Source organism: Lutjanus erythropterus, chromosome 12 (genome assembly GCF_056507025.1).
Source record: "Lutjanus erythropterus isolate fLutEry1 chromosome 12, fLutEry1.hap2, whole genome shotgun sequence".
NCBI lineage: Eukaryota > Metazoa > Chordata > Actinopteri > Lutjaniformes > Lutjanidae > Lutjanus > Lutjanus erythropterus.
The window spans coordinates 29,041,864-29,060,820 of NC_139328.1; the positions used below are offsets into that span (position 1 = coordinate 29,041,864).

Consider the following 18,957-nt stretch of genomic DNA (forward strand, 5'->3'; position numbering starts at 1 on the left):
GTTAGTTGTGTGAGATGAAGGACTGACTCTTCAACTTGGGAAATTTGTTTTGAATCATTACAAAATTACCCAAGCTTGTCTTCTCAAATTCAGTCAAGTTAAGATTTTAAGGCAGCGAACACAAACTTTTAACACAAATAGTAATTTTTACAGTGTAGTTTGAGGTTATTTATTTATGTATTTCTTCACTCATTGGATGAACTTCATTGTGGTTAATTGCATTAGTTTTCACACTAATCTCTAGATTTTGGTAGATTTTATTTAATTCAGTGTTGTCCAACCCTGGTCCTCAGAGCCCACTGTCCTGCATGTTTTAGATGTTTCTCTGCTCCAACACACCTGATTCAAATGATCAGGTTGTTATCAGGCTTCTGCAGAGGCTTGATGACGAGCTGACAGTGGGCCCTGAGGACCAGGATTGGGAAACACTGATCTAATTATTTATTTTTTAATTCTTTCCAGTTTGAAACTTTGTTTGTTGCTTTATTTTAAGCAATACACTTACAAACACATACAGAAACATACATTTATTTAGAAAATCAAATAAAATACATCAAGAAATGATTAAATCCTAAATCCTAAATCATGAACTTTTTCACTTTTACGTGTGTAAATTGCTTAACACTATAGTTAAACTGTTTTTTGTGGGTAAGATTGAAAGTATAGGCTGTCTCATGATCTCGTGGCACCTCTCTACTATCTGGCACTGTTGCTTGGCAACAGGCAGTGGGCGGGCAGAGTGCGGACAGTGGCCAGTGGAGGGGCGGTGGGCGGAGCTTCTTAACACCCGGCGGCAGGAGGGGCACGAGGCGCGGAGGCTGGACCGATTGCAGGGATAGAATCGCAGCTGCACCCTGAAAGTATTAGCTGAAGACTTTAGTATCGGTTGCCCCGGCTCTCCCGGGGAGGTTTTTCACTGTGACTCTCGGTACACGGCTGGAGAAAATGTCTAACGTCAACTGGAAGCCCTTTGTTTTCGGCGGGCTGGCCTCTGTGACGGCGGAGTGCGGTGAGTGATGAGAGGAGCGGCGGGGAGGCCGAGCTGTGTGGATTAATGTTGATTATTTAAATCTCTGTTGTGATTTACAGTCTTATGAAGGTGTTATCTCACGGTTTGTGTCGCAGGGACCTTCCCAATAGACCTAGCCAAGACCCGTCTTCAAGTTCAAGGCCAAGTGGGCGACAGCAAATACCGAGAGATCCGCTACAGAGGCATGCTCCATGCTATAGTGAGGATAGGAAGAGAGGAGGGGTTCCGGGCACTGTATTCAGGGTCAGTGTGCTGCATTTAAGTGCCTGTATGTATATGTGTGTGTGTGTGTGTGTTAATCCTCTCAAACCTTTGTCTTCCAAATCTTGTCCTAATTGCAAGTATTGCACATATTATTTGCATGTAACCCTACTTCTTCTACTGTTTACACTTCCTCTTTTTGGAACCCTTCCTGGTTTGTTTTTTCAGCCATTGTCCCACTTACATTTACCTCGACCCTGTTGAACCTCCATCTTTTCAAAGAGGGAGAGGTCTGCCTTAGATTTGTGTGTCTCAATGTTTTATTTTTTTCCTTATGTGCTGAGACTTCTGGGGGATTTATTTTCTTTGTTTTTTCTGGCAGGAAATACACTTGCAGGGTCTGTGTAGCTGACTCAGATATTGTGGTACTGGCTGATGATGAAAATAAACTTGACTTTTACAGAATAGCTCCCGCCATGCTGCGTCAGGCCTCCTATGGGACCATAAAAATTGGCACATACCAGAGCCTTAAGCGACTGCTGGTTGACAGGCCAGAGGGTGAGTCCCAGTTTCTCTGCACGCACATTTAGACAGCAGACTCGACACATGCACATTACTCTTTAGGGGAGGTGCAGATGTGCGTGTGACCTATTTAAGTATGTCTCTTCATTTTGTCATACTAAGAGCTCACTGTAGCTGCCTGTGCTCCTGTAAAACATTGTAATGATGAAGTACAGCTGATGCGTGGTATCAAATGGTGCTTGTCCACACTTACAGTCTGCCTCCCACTCTTCTCCTCTTTCAGATGAGACGTTGCTGACTAATGTGATGTGTGGCGTTCTCTCAGGAGTCATCTCCTCCTCCATCGCCAACCCCACCGATGTGCTGAAGGTTAGGAAGTTATTCGCACTGGAGTTGTCTCAATACCAGAAGTTTAAACTTCGGTACAATGTTAGAATAAAAAATTTTACTCACTACCTCCTTTGATGGCAAGACAAAAACGAGAAAAAAAAGTCCTAGAATACATTGTGCTGGTACAGAAACTTTTGATACTATATTAAGAGATATTGCATAGGGGTGTTACTAATTCAATATTAAATCGAAAATTGATTGAAATGAGCTTTCATTTTCAATAACTGAAATTAAAGGCAAAATCTGGGATTCTTTCAGTATTTCTTTTCCTCTCCACCCCGGCCTATTTGCATGCATCTAACTCAAGTCTAAAGGGAAATAACAGCACTTAAAAGACAACACAGTGTAGCTTACCAATAGACTTGAAGTTTATTTTCAGTTGTGTTAAGTTGCAGATGAAAATCCAAAAGATTTCTTGTTTGGGCTGTTTCATAATAAAAGCTCTTAAGTTAGAAAAGGCAGGGGACTTCTGTTGTGAGGGATTTAGAGGAAACTAAATGTTCACTGTTTTACAGCCACTTAATTCAAGAAAAAGCAGGTGATATAAGGGTCAGTGTATGGGTTATTAATCTAAAGCTGTAACTTCACATTGAAAACAACATTTATGTTAAATACTTTGATGTCCTAAATTAAGAGAGGAAAAGAGACTTGAGGTATTTTTTGTTACAAGAGAGTTTTAAGTTTAATTCAAGCACTTTGATATGTTGTATGTTTGTCATACTTGAGCATCTAAGAGTGCAATTAAATGAAAATGAAAATCATGTGAGAAAACTGTTTCAGTTCTTAAGGAGACGATTCATGCAGCCCAACAACCCTGTTGTGAAGAATGTAGTAGGATGTCATAGTAATGACCAGGGACTTTTTATTTCTCTTCTGCTCCAGCAAGCACAATACATGGCCTTTCAGTGAGTAATGTGCTTATCTAGCCACATTATGGCTGACTAAAGTAAGTTTACTAGCCCTTAAAACATGAAGCACTTTTCTGTGATTGCAGCAACATCCTGGCACCAGGAATTTTGAAAGAAGAATTGTAAATGACAGTTGTCAGGGCATAAAACCAAGGATCTGTTGATCATTACAAATCAAGACTATATTCTAACAAGGGCACATCCATCAAAGCTGACAAAGAATGTTTAAATTGAAACTTGACTTTAAAATCAAAAGTCATCAAATAATAGGTTTGGAGAATCAGCACACCCCTAATATTGTGTCGTGGTGTTGGGAAATGGTATCAGTACTTTTGACAAACTTCATCTGCACACAGATGAGGCCTTGTCTAGCCTAGAACCTTGTTGTTGTCATATTGAAATTGCTTTCAGTTATTCTCTAAAGCGGAAGAGCAGGTTTGACAGTTTCTTGGAACTGCAGCACGATGTGTAGAGACCCTCCACTGAAAAACAAACCAGACGTCTTTCACTTTTCAGGCATACAGCTGCAGTGTAGGACTGCACTTAAGTAATTATGTTGAAAAACAGAGGGATTAATATTCCCTTTCTAGATGAGTGTAGCAGCTCCAGGCTGTAGGCGTGGTCCTTTGACAGCATGCCGAGTGGAGTGAAGGGCATCTTGGTGCTATCAAGACCCCACTTGTGGATTATTTATAGACAGGAGCCTCTGAGGCTTAACATAGTGTTCTGTAAATGATATGGGTGCATAAATATGAAGTATGTGTGTGCACACGCTTATCTGTACTCATAATGTTTTGCCTGGCTTCACCTTGTCATGCACTGTTGGGCGTAATGACCTCCTGTCCACAGTGTGTGTTTGTTAGGGTTTAGCAGACTAATAAATATGGCTGCAGATTTGGAACGTTGCGTTTTCATCATGGTGTGTTCTGGCAGCGGCCACCAAGTCATCATGGAGCCAGACAGCAGACCAAAGCTGATCTGTAAACAAGTCGAGCAGTAGCTGCAGAATTCCAGGAAGCGAGGATGGAGAAAGTACTTTAGGACGTCATGCTTGCCAAAATTCCTTACTAACTTTTTTGCCTTTTCATTCCGATGGGAGCCCGACTAATACGCCCCCGGACCTGGCGTGGTGAACCTACAGCATTCCACAATGGTTGTGCATGCTTTCATTGTCTCAAGTTCAACTTTATGGACATTACCCCTCTGTCCTTCCAGATCCGCATGCAGGCTCAGGGAAATGTGATCCAGGGCAGCATGATGGGCAACTTCATCAACATCTACCAGGAGGAGGGAACAAGAGGACTGTGGAAGGTACAAAAAGGCTGAAAAACGCTTCATTTGCTCTGATAAATTACCTTATTTTGCATGAATTTCAGTTAGCCCAGCCACTGCCCTTTAATCTGATCTTCTGTCTTGTAACATTTCCTCTCTTTCTGCATCAGGGCGTCTCTTTAACAGCTCAGCGAGCAGCCATCGTGGTCGGGGTCGAGCTACCGGTCTATGATATCACCAAGAAGCATCTGATCATGTCAGGTTACATGGGGGACACCGTGTACACGCACTTCTTGTAAGTTTGCAGAGTCGCAAAGACATCCTCCTGCTGTTTCATGATGGTTACCACTAGGAGGAAACTGTCTCACAGGGCAAGACATATTTTGGTATCTCAGAGAAGCTACTTGTGACTTTCATTTTTGAGGCAACAGTGAACAAAAACGGTACTGTTTCCACCACTGTAACCACAAAATGCAACATCAAGATTACAAAATCTCCTCCTGCTTCTTTTAACTGACTAGTGTACTACTCAATGCAACTTTCCCTGGCAAAATGCAGGTTCTAGTGAATCAGATCTGGTAGCAGGCATTCTGTATAACTGTATTGAAATAGCCAGTCTTCCTTCTGATGGTCTTGTTTACTTATGTAGGTCATGTAGAGGCATCAGTACTCATCGTTCTCATCGTAGATCATTTAAGGTGGAACTAAGTAACCGCACTGCACCACAGCAATGACTATTTAGTATGAAAGTTTTAAGGTAAACCCGTGTCTTGTCATCCTCACAGGTCCAGCTTTGTGTGTGGTCTGGCAGGAGCTTTGGCCTCCAACCCCGTGGACGTAGTCCGGACACGTATGATGAACCAGAGAGGCGGAACTCTGTACCAGGGAACACTGGACTGTTTACTGCAGGTCAGTACCTCTCCAAATGAAGAAAATCAAAATCTTACACTTTTTATGTTCAGATTATGTTTGAAGAGGACTAAATTAAAGGAGCACTCTATGGTTGGATGAGAAGTTAACATTTTCCAACCGGCCACTGGCGAATGCCGATATGAGTGTGATCGATGCGACGTTGAGTCTGCCAAATACAGTCGCTTTGTACATTCGCTACATCCAGTTAATAACCAGAGTAATCTATATAAAAATAAGATAAAATGTAAAAAAAAAAAAAACTCATTAAAGAAAATGTAAAGAAAGGAAATATAGAAATAGACTTTTCTTTATTAAACAGAAAAACACCATCCACCTTCTGGATCCAAGTTTCTCTTTTTCTACTGAACTGAGACAAGCTTGATTGGCTTGGTAACTCATTGTAAAACACGCTTCATTTAAACTGGACAAAAAAAACAAAATTAAACTCACCAAAACCATCTTGTTTGGTCTTTCCACTGTTCCAACAACCATCAACTCTGGTTTTGTCGAAATAAATCCTTAACATTAGATGTGAAATATTCTGGCTGTACAGGCTGTGTTCCTCCCACTCACTGTTTGGCTCAGTGGGTGTGTACTGTGCAGCTGAGTGCACAAAGCTCCCACTTGTGTCTTTAGAGGCAGACCATTAAATTAATAACATAAAATGACAAAAATCACCCAAAAAAAACAACCAGTGATGCACTCAGCCAATCACTGATAGCTAATACATTTGTCCAGCTGCCCAACCATAGAGCTCTCCCCTGATTTTACAAATGAAGCTTTACTCATCATTGGTGCTACTATCCAGCGACTAAGATAATGTTGTGTTTAATGCCGTCTGTGGCTCTGGAGAGAGCTTTTAGAGTCTGAGAAACATCCGTCCCACACTAGAGACTAAACATTAAGATATCTCACCTTTGGCTGCTTCAAATTCCACCATTCTGTTTTGTCTCTTGTGACTTCCACAACTTTAACTACAGGCATTCTCAAGACTTCAGTCCCTGAATGGCCATGCAAATGTCTTGACATTTAAAGCCTCTGGAAATTTGGCTTTAAATAGTAAAAAAGCATATATGGTGTCAAAACTGAGTATCTCATTAAGCATCTACAACAAGTGAAGAATAAATGTGAAAGAGTGAAAATTAATTATTTTAACTATTAGAAAATATGGTTAAGATCATGATCATGTTTTGATTGACTTGTCCCTCATGAGTCCCAACATGGAAGCAGAGCAAAGTACTGCTGTAGAAGGTAGCAGCAGTATAATGAAAGGACCACCTAAAAACTTATGATCAGTTTAAGTTTATATTTAGGATATTTTCACCACTTTACTTTGCTGTCCAACAGCCCTTTCTGACAGGAAACAGAAGCCACTGTCTGCTCTCTCTTCAAATACACAGTAAACAGTTACTTTACCTCTCAGAACACAGGAGTTTCTGGCCTACTGCTGCCTCGATCAGTCAGTTTGTGTGTGTTTTTCTGTGACTTGTGTGTTTTGAACTAACACTATTTGCTGCTGATCGAGGCAGCTGTAAACCTGCAACTCTCATGTTCTGTGAGGTAAAATTACTATTATAGGCTTTAGTCAGCTGTTGAGTCAGACTCAGAGGCAGATTAAGAGCAAAGAGGTTTTGTTGCATTTGTTTGAGTTGGACAACTGGATTTTTTTTTTTTAATCATTGGCTTGTGGAATTAATTGTGTAATTTCTGTAATAAATGTCTGATCTCATAACCATGCCCAGTGCAAACCCACTTCTAGGAAAGTGCACAAAAACTTAAATGAGAATGATTTGAATTTGGATTAAAACCTAATACTTTTCATTTACTTATTAATATGTACACAAGACCCTGAATTACATAGTTAGAAGGCCATTGTGGATTTTGGTTTTCAGTGGGATTTAATTCTGAGTGACTAACTCCCTTTCTCCGGATGCACACTGTGGTTGTAAGTCTGCCACTGTTCGCTTCTTTCAAGCAGGATTGCTGCGTCCGCTATCTGTGTTTTCAAAGTGCACAGGAAATGAGAGCAACCTCGGAGCTGCAACCTACTTGTTGAAAATGACAAATTACTGCTGATGCTAACGGTACAAACATAAACAAGCGGTTACCTTTTCTTTTGCTGTGGTGTAGTCTTTTTAATACCACAGCTCACCTCCTGACATGTAAATGTTCCAGCAAAACAGGTGTCCCTATCGACACTAATTTGCAGCAGCAGCAGCTGCATCCTGGGCTTAGCTCCGCCCAAGACATTTGTGACTGGTTCAAAGAATTGCAAGGCAGGGCATTTTCTCCCTTATAGCAGAATGTGTATGTGAGCCAGAACTCTCTCCAGGGCTGAGCGCTATGGAGAAAAGTCCGGCTTTGCAACATGACTCAGGGCAAAAAGACAGGTTATCTCACATTCTGCTGCTTCAAATCCAACTATTTTTTCTTTGTCTCTGTTATGGCCTCACGATCACGATAGAAAATCACGGCTCAATAGGAGCAGGAGGCTGCAACATATAAATGAGGACGCCATACCAAAAAGGTAGCAGTTTACCCACAAGCTTTTAAATAAACCCAAAATGTTGAACAACACACAGACATAAACTAAAGGTAAAATAAAAGGGGGCTGGGGACCTGATTGCTGATTGCGCTCAGGTATGCAGGGAGAAGGGAGACAAGGCTGACAGAGAGAGAAAGAACAGACTGGTGCACGTAACAGTCTCTTTAATGATCATGCAAATGTTTTGACATGTAAAGCAACTAACAGCATCAGAATTGTAAGTTTTTTGATTAATCACTGGCCTATTGCCATGAAGAAGTGCCTGTTTGTTATGTTGATGATGAATATTTAATATAATGTAGTAATGCTGAATATCTAGGTCAAAACTTAATGTCACTGATTTCCCAATCCTAGTTCAAAAACCACCCATGACTTTAAAATGATCATCAGAGGATAATAAGATAAAATGGGTTTTTAACATGTTTGTTTTCTTTTCAGACGTGGCGCTCCGAGGGCTTCATGGCCCTCTACAAGGGTTTCTTTCCAAACTGGCTCCGTCTGGGACCGTGGAACATCATTGTATCCTTTAACCATCTCATTAGTGTATCAGTCTGTTTACATTTATCCTTTGTGATGCAATATCCTTTGAGCTGGAGAAATCAGTGGGGAAAAGTTGCACATTCTGTTACGCATTCAGTGACGTAGGGATTTTCAACCCAAGCTTAACTTAATGCTAGTTAACTCTCTTATGTAACTTTGTGAAACTACTGCCTCAGTACCCCACTGCCCCTGGTTAGAGAGGATGTCTGGGGTGGGGGTGGGGGGTGGGGGGCTAAGAGTAAGAGGGGAAGGGGTGGAGAATGAACTTTATGAAAGACTTTCTGCAAAGGCCAAAGAGTTAGAGGGGGACGAGTAGTGCTGGCAGGTTGTCACTGAGCCCCAACAAGGCCCGAGAAATGTAATGAGATTATTGACTGGTTACAGCAGAGTGAGGTAACAAGGACAACTGTAACAAGGGAGCCTTTGAGCTAAGGTACACAGAGTCAAAACTCCTCAGTGAGCCTCAGAGTTATTACAGTTTTGTATATTTGATTCAGTTTGTATTTTTATTTTATCTGTATTTTTTGTTTATCATTTTAGTTTCAGAGTGGGTTTGCTCATTTCAGTTTAGTTTTTACTGGTTAAAAATGCTGTTTTTATTTTTATTTTTTATTTTTTATTAGTTTGAATATTGCTGTATAATATGGGAGGTATTTATCAGGGTCAAGATTTAAGAAGTTCATAACTGATATTACAATACAACCACAACACTCTGTGAAGGCTCACAGACATGTTGACATCCCAGTCTAAAGGAACATCTGCACCAACACCTCCTCATGTTTGTTGTTTGTTATTTTTATGTCAGTTAATTTAAAAGAGAAATATCTAACATATTTACTGTAATTAATCATGATATTACCATGATTATGCCATCAGAGATCAAGGAAACATGCTAAGTTGAAGTACTCGCTTCTCTGACAACAGTACTACAGCCACACTTTCATATCTTTCATATTGTGTTTTTGGAGCCCCCTGTGGACAAAAGCAGTAGTGTTTCCACCACCATAACCCCAAAATATAACATCACAAAGATAATTATCTAAATAAAAATATTCCCCCTCTTTCTTTTAATTGCTAAATTTACTACTTACAGTAACTTTTCTTGTGAAAATGTAAACACAGGCTCATTTTATCTGATTTCAGGGAGAATCTGACCTGGTGGCAGCCATTAAGAACAACCAACCTTATTTTTGATAGTCTCATTTGTTTATGTAGGTCTTATAGAGGCATCAGTAATAAATTCAGACAGTTTCATAAGCAGTTAAAAACTCCTTGTAGTAGGTTTAATAATAATAACCTCACATTCTGCTTGATAAAAACATCCAACTCCTCTTGCCTGTATTCCTTTACTCTGTGCCCAGTTCTTTCTCACATATGAACAGCTGAAGAATCTCAACGTGTGACTGACACAATGAGACGGCGAAGGAGAGACAAGTATGAGCGCTTGCTCCAACGAGCTGAGAGGACCAAATCAGGAATGGCTGGATGGATGGATCCTTGATGGAACCAGTGAACGGGGGGAAAGAGTGCGGATGTAGACCCACAAATGAGGGGTGGCATGTGAATTTGCCTGATTCCTGTTTGGGCTACACGTCGCCTAAAGCCTGTGGCAAGTGTGGAAGACACTCATACCTGATTGTTTTAGTTCATCCAAATGCTTATGTTAAGCTTAACCGCTCTTTTTAATTTGGCAATGACCCCTTAAGATTCGTGTCACCTTATTTATTGGCTGGTGAATTGGAGAGAAGCGTAAGACGCAAAAACAGCCTCAGACTTTTGATTGTGAAGCATTTTTTTCAGTCACAAGCTGCTTTAAATTTGTCCCGAGGAAAACACACAAGGGTTTTCAGTCTTCTACACTTAAAAGTGGTCTCCAAATTGAGTGCCTTAGTTTGTGATGCAGGCTGTCTACGCCTGAGTTGCGAAAGGACCGAGAATGTCGGATAGCAGCTGACAATCGCAGTGATCATTCCCTTTTTGAACATGTTTGTGTGCATGAGTCAACAAACTCGGGCTAGGATCTGATGTTTTTTGTTTTCTTTTTCTATATTTCTAAATTGGGAGTCGGGTGTGTGAAATTATTTATTCTAAGAGTCTCCCTGGAGTATTTACAGAGTCAAGAGCCAAGAATACATCAGTGTACTGTAATAAATAACAGTCACATAAACAGCCTGAAGACCAGTGTGGGTTCTCAGATGGGACACACACACACACACACACACACACACACACGCACACACGCACACACATCACATGCCCATATGTGGTGAGACTAGTGGTCCCTCATGCCAGCAAGAGCAGACAGTAAATATAACCCGGGGCAGCTGGGGGTTGACTCTCCCTGGGCCCTTGTGTTATCATATATGACACAGATGTTATGTAAGCTACATATTATATTCCACATTGCTTTAGGTTTAGACCACTGGGGCAGATTAGGGTATCCAAGGTGTGTTATTTCATGATGTTTATTGCTTGAAGGCACTTAAAACCACTGCATATCCACAATTAAAGGGATAATTTTGATTAATTGATGAAGGGGTTGGTGTATTAGCTACAGTAGATGGAGGTTAGGGAAGCAAAGAGGGGCACCAACATGGAAGCTAAGCAACGTGACAAGATCAGCAAAAAATTTGATTTGAATTGGCAACAACAAAACTGGGGAGAAAAACTAAATATCGAAAGTAATATCAAAAAAGGCTGTTTGATGGAAAGATTAAGTCATGAAAATATTCTAAATATAGCATATACTTAAACTGATAATGATATTTTTATGTTGATCTTTTTTAAATGGCTAAAATACCTTTTTCTTCTTCAAACTGGGGATGTGCCAGCTGACAGCTACTGTAGCTAATGGCTAAGTGCCTCATACAGCATTTAATAATCTGAACTATCGCTTTAATGCCAGGTATGTTTTTTTATATACTGTATTTGCACGCTGTATGCTTATTTGTGAGCTTTCATTGTGAAGAATGAATATGTTGCTGGCTGTTTTGTGTGTGTGTGTGTAAGCTACCAAAGTGTAAGCCAGTGTAATTTTGTCACACTTTCGATGTTGATGTAAACGCTGCTGTGGCCCTGTATATTTGAAATACAAGAGAAAAATCCACCATGTGAGTGTTGTGCTTTGTTTTCACCACAGTGTGGCACTGTGGAGCTACACACCGGCCCACCATAGTTCAACCCAGTTGAAACCAATAGCTGTTTATGAGTCTTCTTTAATTCCCATCCCTCAACTTTGAGGCCACCAAATGTAGCACAGTTGTGTTGTTTCTGCGGGATTGCCCAGTTTCTTTCAAACACACATGTTCACGCAGCATCCCACAAACAATGGCTGATGAATAATTCAGAGGAGCCTAAGATGTAATTGTTCTTTTATTTCTGTGGGTAAATTCCCAGTTTTCCCTCGTCAGAGCTGTTTTGAGGAGATGATGGGAGCTCAAGGGAGGGAAGAGGCAAACTTTGCAGTGAACTCAGTCTCTCTGTGTACGTTTGTGCCTTTTGTTCTTTTATTTAGGGAGCACCACCATGGGACTTATTACTTATGTGAGAACTGCTATTGTTGTATCTGCCTCATCTAAGCCACCGTGAGTTGCACTGCCACGTTATTGCTGGTGTGACAAGCATGGCTATGTTGAATAACTCCATTTTGCCACAAAGCGTGATGGAGATGAGGGTCTGTATGCTGGTGTAAACACTTGTGTACAGTATGTACATGATACAGACGTGAAGGGCACTTTTCCTTACAAGACCAGACAACATCTATGTTAAATCAAGGCACAAAAACACCCTACACTGTCCATGAATAATGTTTGTGACAGGATTTGGCATCTGTACTGTAAAAAATAAAGGAATTTCACATCTTTTGATCTTTTAACCTGTGTACAGAGTCTGAGTGCCCAGAAAAGTGCTTTGTAAGTTAAAATATAGTGCTATTACTATTATTCTTATGTTAGTGGAATCAACTAATCTTTTCTCAATGATTTAACACAAATGTAGAAGTTTTATTTATTCAACTTAATTAAACTTGAAATATTTATTTGCAGAACACTTGAGAACATGTAAACTTTAGTTCTTCTGACTTGAAATGATGAGTTTGATGAATGTACTCTATAAAGTTCAATTAAATCAAGTTTCTAAAGAAACACAATCCCATATTTGCAGACTTCCAGACATGCATTATTTAAGAGTTAAAACTGCCTTGAGAGCTATTTTTACAGTTTGACGAAAAGAATATACAATGAAGACTTGTGGTGTGTCTCTTTAAGATAAGCCATGGTTGCTTGTTTTCACAATAATGAAAATGCTGTGAAGCATGATGAAGGTTAGCATCGAATTCAGTCCCTACCCCCTTACACTTTGACAAATTTAATAAATTCACTGGGAGCAGTTTCACATGTTGTCTTTGTGCCAACGCTGGAGCAAAGTATTGCCAGCAGAAGCAGCTGCAGTGTAAGTTCTTTGTGTGAAATGAAGAACCGACTCTTCGAACTGAGAAAAGATAAAAGGAAATCAATTTTTTTCATAAAGTTTGTCAGTGTGACTGAAGAAGTTGTTGGTTCAACTTCATATCTTAAGCTTATTTAGTATGTTTTCTCAACTACAACTGAATAAAAAAAGTTTATTTGATTTGAATGATTGAAAATGTAGTTAAATTAAGTCAACTTAAACCTTTGAAGCACCCTGGACACTAATTTTTTAAGTTAAAACAAATAGTTTATTTTTTACAGTGTATAAATTGGCATTATAGGCTGCTGCCTGGCATCATGTCTCTGGCACAGTCCTCTACAAACTGGACAAGCATGGCCACGGGGGATTCCGGCAGTCACAGACATGCTGCATTATGGGTATTATTTGCTGCCTGGCCCAAGGGTGCAGGGGGCTGGCTCTATTGTGTTCCAGGGATCAGAGTGAGCTTTTGTGTCAGAGGGATAAGGCTCTGCTTCTGCTCCAAACACCCTGCCCTTTTTCTGTTCTTCTTTTTTTTGTTCTTTCAGCCGTTTCTCAGATGAAAACGTTGCTCGCTGCGACACGCGGGCGAATAAATGGACGGATAAATGGACGAGCGGATGGAAATGTAGACAAGGAGACAAATGTATCGTAGTCTGTTGATCCATTTGGAACAAGGACTGTGCTGCTTCTGGGCTGCACAGTGCTGACAAAGAAAAAAAAAATCACAGGCCTATTGCAATTTCTTTTTGCTCAGTATTGCAGTTGAGATATGGGCTGAAATACAACAGAACAGTTTTTCTTTCTCAGCTTTTGAAAGATGCTCAGAAAATGCCTAGCTGCTTAGTTTGAGTAAAATGAATGATTCTCCCTCCTGAAAATACATTGTTTACAGGCCTCGGATTCTGCATAACATCAAAATACCTTGCTTAGGAAGCTGTCTGAAGCATCTCTCTCACAGAGAAAAAAGTGCAGTCTCCTGCACTTTGAAATTGTGCCTAAAGTGACTATTGTGATAAATTGTGCGGCTGCATCTGGTCTGTGAACAACAAGCTGACAAAGTGAGGGTTTCAAACAAGGGGAGGCAATAGATCCTGCAAAAATGTCAAATGATGCTTTAGGTGCTCTTTCCTTGACAAACAGAGGTAATTCTATAGTAAATCTCAGAAAGAGATTCTCTGTTTTATGGGGAGTTGTGTGACAGACGAGGAAAGATTCCAGTACAACTCAACCTGTAAAACACAAGAATTTTAATTTTTTCATAACAATTAAACAAACAAGTCATGACTTTTTAAATAATGAGCTACATATGTTTTTTAGACAGAGCCACACTAGCTGTGGCTGCAGAAGCCGAGAACTTGCACTTACCTTTTTAATGCCATTATATCGAGATCACTGGTTAAAGCTATAATATGTAACTTTTGCATTAAAATGTTACATGCTAGACATATGTTATATATTTTGTTGAGGTGTGTACTAACATAATCCTGAAAGTTTGCAACAATGGCCAAACCAAAAGAAATCTGTGATTTATTCGTGCTAACAGTGCGTTTCCTGCTAGCCGTTGCTAGCTGGGTTGCTATAATTTCCGAGAAAACATGGGATATGTCATGTCAAACAGTGAGGAAGAAAGTCAGCAAAAGTGACTAAATGTAATGTGAATAAAATTTTAATGTAACCCCGTCCAAGATCATGATTTCTGTCTGAGTCATGTCAGATAGATTTTCATCAGCTATGATTATTGTTTCACAATGTCATCACACTACATCTTCTGTTATTGTTTTAATATGAGAGAAATCCCTAGTGGCAGAACCTACATGTTGTGCTTTTATTTATATCGTAATCTTGAGATAACAAAGCTTATTTTCTCATGATAATGGATTAATTATTTTTATTATCACAAAATAACAACGCTTGTTTTCTCAACATAACTTCTTATCATTATAAAGCAATGTTTTTTCTTTAAATTCAAGATAAAAAAAAAGTCATGATTTCAAGATAACCAGCATTAAAAAAATATTTGCAAGTATGGATTTTCTTCCATAATTTCCCTATTTTGAGTCTTTATACTAAGCTAATCTAAAAAGATGCTGGCTTGTAGCTTCATATTTAGCATACAGACATAATGTGGTCTTCATCTTTATGAAAGTGAACTTTATTTCCCAAAATGCTGAAGTACTATCCAGGTTCAGAAACTGCAGAGACACTACAGTCAAAAATGCAAATATTAGGAGGTGGCTCCAAGGAAGTAAATAGTTGGCGCTAATTATCCAGTCTGGTGCCATAAAATGTCACATTCCTGCATTAAAATTTCTAAAATGACTGGATCTATGTTATACATTTTGTTGGGTTGTGTACTTACATTAACCCAAATGTTTCTAATTATGTTCAAACCCAGATAAATCTAACTTTATTCAAGGTAACTGTACACTCCATTTGGTCACATGTCATGACATCATATCTCCATTATCTCCTCACTATAATTTTCAGGGAAACACAGGAAACACCACTTGATATGTCAGAGAGTGAGGAGGGAACATGACTAAACATAACATGAATAAAACATTCATATCACCTCATCCATGAACATGATTTCTGTCTGAGTCCCATCACATTTGATTTTCATTGGCAATAAGAAGACAACATGATCCTGCCCTACTTCACAAAGTCATCAAGGTGTTTCTTTTGTTATTGCGTTGACTGAGAGGCCCCCTGCAGCAAAAATTACATTCTGTGTTTGAATTATTGCAGAGGAACAGGACATAATGCATTGATGGAGGAAAATAATACAAAATAATATAGAAAACATGTTGTATAAAGTCACATTTGTTTGTTTAATGTATTAATTTGAGAAAGGTCACAATTCCCTCATCGATCCACACAGATCTGATGTTTTCATCTCTTCAGTGAGTCACATGTTTCATGTCACAGGCTTAAAATACGCCAGGAGTAGTTTCCACTTTTCACCAACTTTTCCATCTCAACAAAGCGTAAAGCTGATTGTGATATTTCAATTTTTTCAGATTCCTGGTGTTTTCATTCAGAGAGAAGCACGCTTCATGACTCACCACTTAATTTTGTCGGGTGGCTGTGTTTCATCATTAATAAGAGATAATTTGAGAAGGATGCCTCCAGTTCTCATCTGTTACACCCGTAAACATGCTCAAGTGCCTGAGACGATAATTCATCTAGACTAAAACTCCTCATCCAAACAAACAACAGGCCCGTTAAATCACAGCGCAGTCGACCTACATTTACACACCACTGGAAGGGGACCGGGACCCCTGGGAGACAGGATCACAAGGATGAGCCGCTGGTAATGCTGCTCCATTGTTCCATTAAGACGGGAACAGGCCAACAGAGTGAATGTTAAAGGAGATAAAGCGAGGGGAGATTTGTTCCACATGTTGGCTTCTTTGACTCTGTGACTCCAAGAGTCAGGGAAAGTTAAGTTGTGTCACTTGAAGGTGCTTTAATGTTCCTGTGACATCTGAGTTTAAGTGACCTCTTCGTGCCTTTTGGTTCTTTTAAAGAAATAGTTAATTAATTATTTTTTTCAAATAAAATATGTTTATTACCTAGGTTTAGATGATAAGATTGATACCACTCTTGTGTCTCTACAGTCTACTAAATATCAAGCTAGAGTCAGCTGGTTAGCTTAGCTTAGCATTAAGGACAGTATCAAGACCCAATCATAAACTGGCACTGCTTCCTGCCTGGTCAGTACCAAAATATCAATACATTTATATTACAACACATAGGTATTTATGTAATGTTACATGAACAGCTGACAGACCAAACAAGTGTGTGATGACTTTGCTCAATTTAATGAAAATGCAGTTTCAGAGAAAAAAAATAAATGTGTTACTTCTGCAAAAAAAAAAAAAAAAATTATAATGAAATAACTGCTGAATCTTTTCACATCTTTTCATGTAATGTTCTTATTTCCTGCATCAAATCATGGCAAGCAGTGTTTCCCAAACTTAAGGTCGGGACCTAAAATGGGTCACAGACTTGTTTTAATTGGGTCACCATTAAAGTAAAGTAAAATGCATAACAATGCTATGATATGTGAATTCATTTTCCTGATTAAAATAGAAGAGACATAGAATAAATTTTAAAGAGTGTTTTGACAGCAGAAAAGTAAGTCAGTCATATGTTTGTCTATGTAGCATTTGAATTGTTGGTGTATTTGTGATTTGGTGACTAGTACGTTGCTAGCTGGCTAACATAACTGGTCAGTGTTTAGCCACAAAGAAACTAGCCTAAACCTTTTAGTAAACCGTTTACTCCATCCAGGACTCACGGTCTTGTCCCTATTGTGGTAAGTTTGGGTTCCAGGGAGATGCCAGATTTAACTTTTGTGTCTCAAGCTGAAAAGGCTGGACACCCCTAAAGAGTATTGTTAAGTATTGTTTCCATAAACAGTATCAGTATCGACATTGGTATTGATAAAATCCTAACCCAATGCAACTTAGCATAGAGACTAGGAAAAGGGGAAAACAACTAGCCTAGTTTCATCTGAAGGATAAAAAAAAAAACAAATACATGTACTAGCACATACAGAGCTCACTAATTAACACATCACACCACTTTTGTTTAATCTATATAGAAACTAAAGTGTCAAAATGACAGCTTGTGGTTTTACTAAGCTAAGCTAAATTAAGCTCACCATGTCCTGGCTGTAGCTTCATATTTACTTAGTATTGGCTTTACAGTACAATTTCCACACTGAAATGTCTAAAAATGCTATATCTGCTATATATTTTGTAAAGGTGATTTAATGTAATGTGAATAAATCTCTGATATTACCTTGTCCATGAACATGATTTCTTTTTTGAGTCAGCTATGGTGGTTTTTTTAAGTGAAGAACTCCCAAGATCCCATGCCATTTTTACGATGTTATCGAACTACGTCTTTTATTACTGTTTAATGCGAGAGAGACCCTTACCATTAGAATTTGTGCGTTAAATCATATTTTATTGTGTTTTTCTCAATATAACACAGCAATATTTTCATACATCTTTCTAAAAAACTGTTGTCGGAACCTAGAGTAGGAGTCCCCTTCCTGTTCTCGGGTTTTCCTCCTCATGTCTGGAGATCACATCTAAAAACTGGGTTAGGAAGAAAAAACGACTTGACTGCTGATGAGCGGGGAATACAGCCATCATAACATCAGCATGTCCTTGTTAGATGTGTTCACTCTTATGTAATTCCAGAGGATAAACACTAGGCAGAGCTCATGTGCTTTCCTTTAGCTAAGACCTGAAAACACACCATCTGCCTGTCCCCCATCCTCCAGACTCTGTCTCTCCCTCCATAACCCGCTCAGTCACGGCTCTCTCATTAATGTCCCAGCTTCTGATAAGGAATAAATATTCAAATATTCAGCGGTATCAGTTTCCTTGGACGCCTGATTTAAAATTCCCTGCCCTCAGGCACAGCAGGCACAGCATGCACAATCCATACAAACACACACACACATATACACACATTCACACACTGGGTCCTCTGATGTGTGTTGGTGGCGTTAGTGGGATTGCTCACTGACACCAGAGCCCTCCCACATACACACTCCAGTCTGAAGCTCCACTTCTGTTTATCTCTCGCTCTCACCCATTTTTTTTTTTTTTTTTTTTAAGAGGGATGGAGGATAAAGTGTGAGGAGGTGGGAAAGAGAGGTGAAAGACTGAGGCTGGGGAGCGGGGGTAAAAATGAGCTGATGGAATGAGATGTTAGGTGGAGTCAACCAGGAGACATAGAGAAAACTTTGTACTGGAACTCAGCTGACGTGGAAGCTGAGGCTGAGTGCCCGAAGAAAGAGAATAGAAGATGACAAGAAGAGAAGGGATCGGTAGGAGAGAGGCGAGGATGCAACACATGTCCTGATTCTCTGCTGCGCTCCAATTAGCATCCATATGAGGCCGCTAAGACAGTGGTTGTCAACGGCTGTGCCAAAGCCTCGAGACACAAATGGGCTGTGAGACAAAGGGTTACTGGCCCTGACAGTATTTGACTTGAGAACTAAGTAAAATTGGAACGAATGTTTTTGTGCATTATGCCAGCAAATATTAGCCAATACAATATTTACTCTCAGTCCAAATCTGACAATTACAAAAAAGCAAGAGTGATCGCTCTTTAAAGAAAGGATTATAAAATGTCTCTAAACTGATTGTTGAGGAATTTTTAAA

At 39.5% G+C, this 18,957-nt stretch overlaps 1 protein-coding gene across 1 annotated transcript; it reads left to right on the top strand.

The window, feature by feature from the left end:
- The first annotated feature begins 794 nt into the window (after positions 1–794).
- On the top strand, positions 795–11,426 carry LOC146318168 (kidney mitochondrial carrier protein 1). The gene is made up of 9 exons (XM_084732126.1): positions 795–1,009; positions 1,126–1,273; positions 1,695–1,789; positions 2,037–2,122; positions 4,267–4,362; positions 4,494–4,618; positions 5,109–5,232; positions 8,219–8,299; positions 9,682–11,426. Exons 1-9 carry the CDS (start codon positions 946–948, stop codon positions 9,721–9,723), a joined length of 861 nt encoding a protein of 286 aa, XP_084588252.1. The 5' UTR covers positions 795–945; the 3' UTR covers positions 9,724–11,426.
- Positions 11,427–18,957: the final 7,531 nt, after the last annotated feature.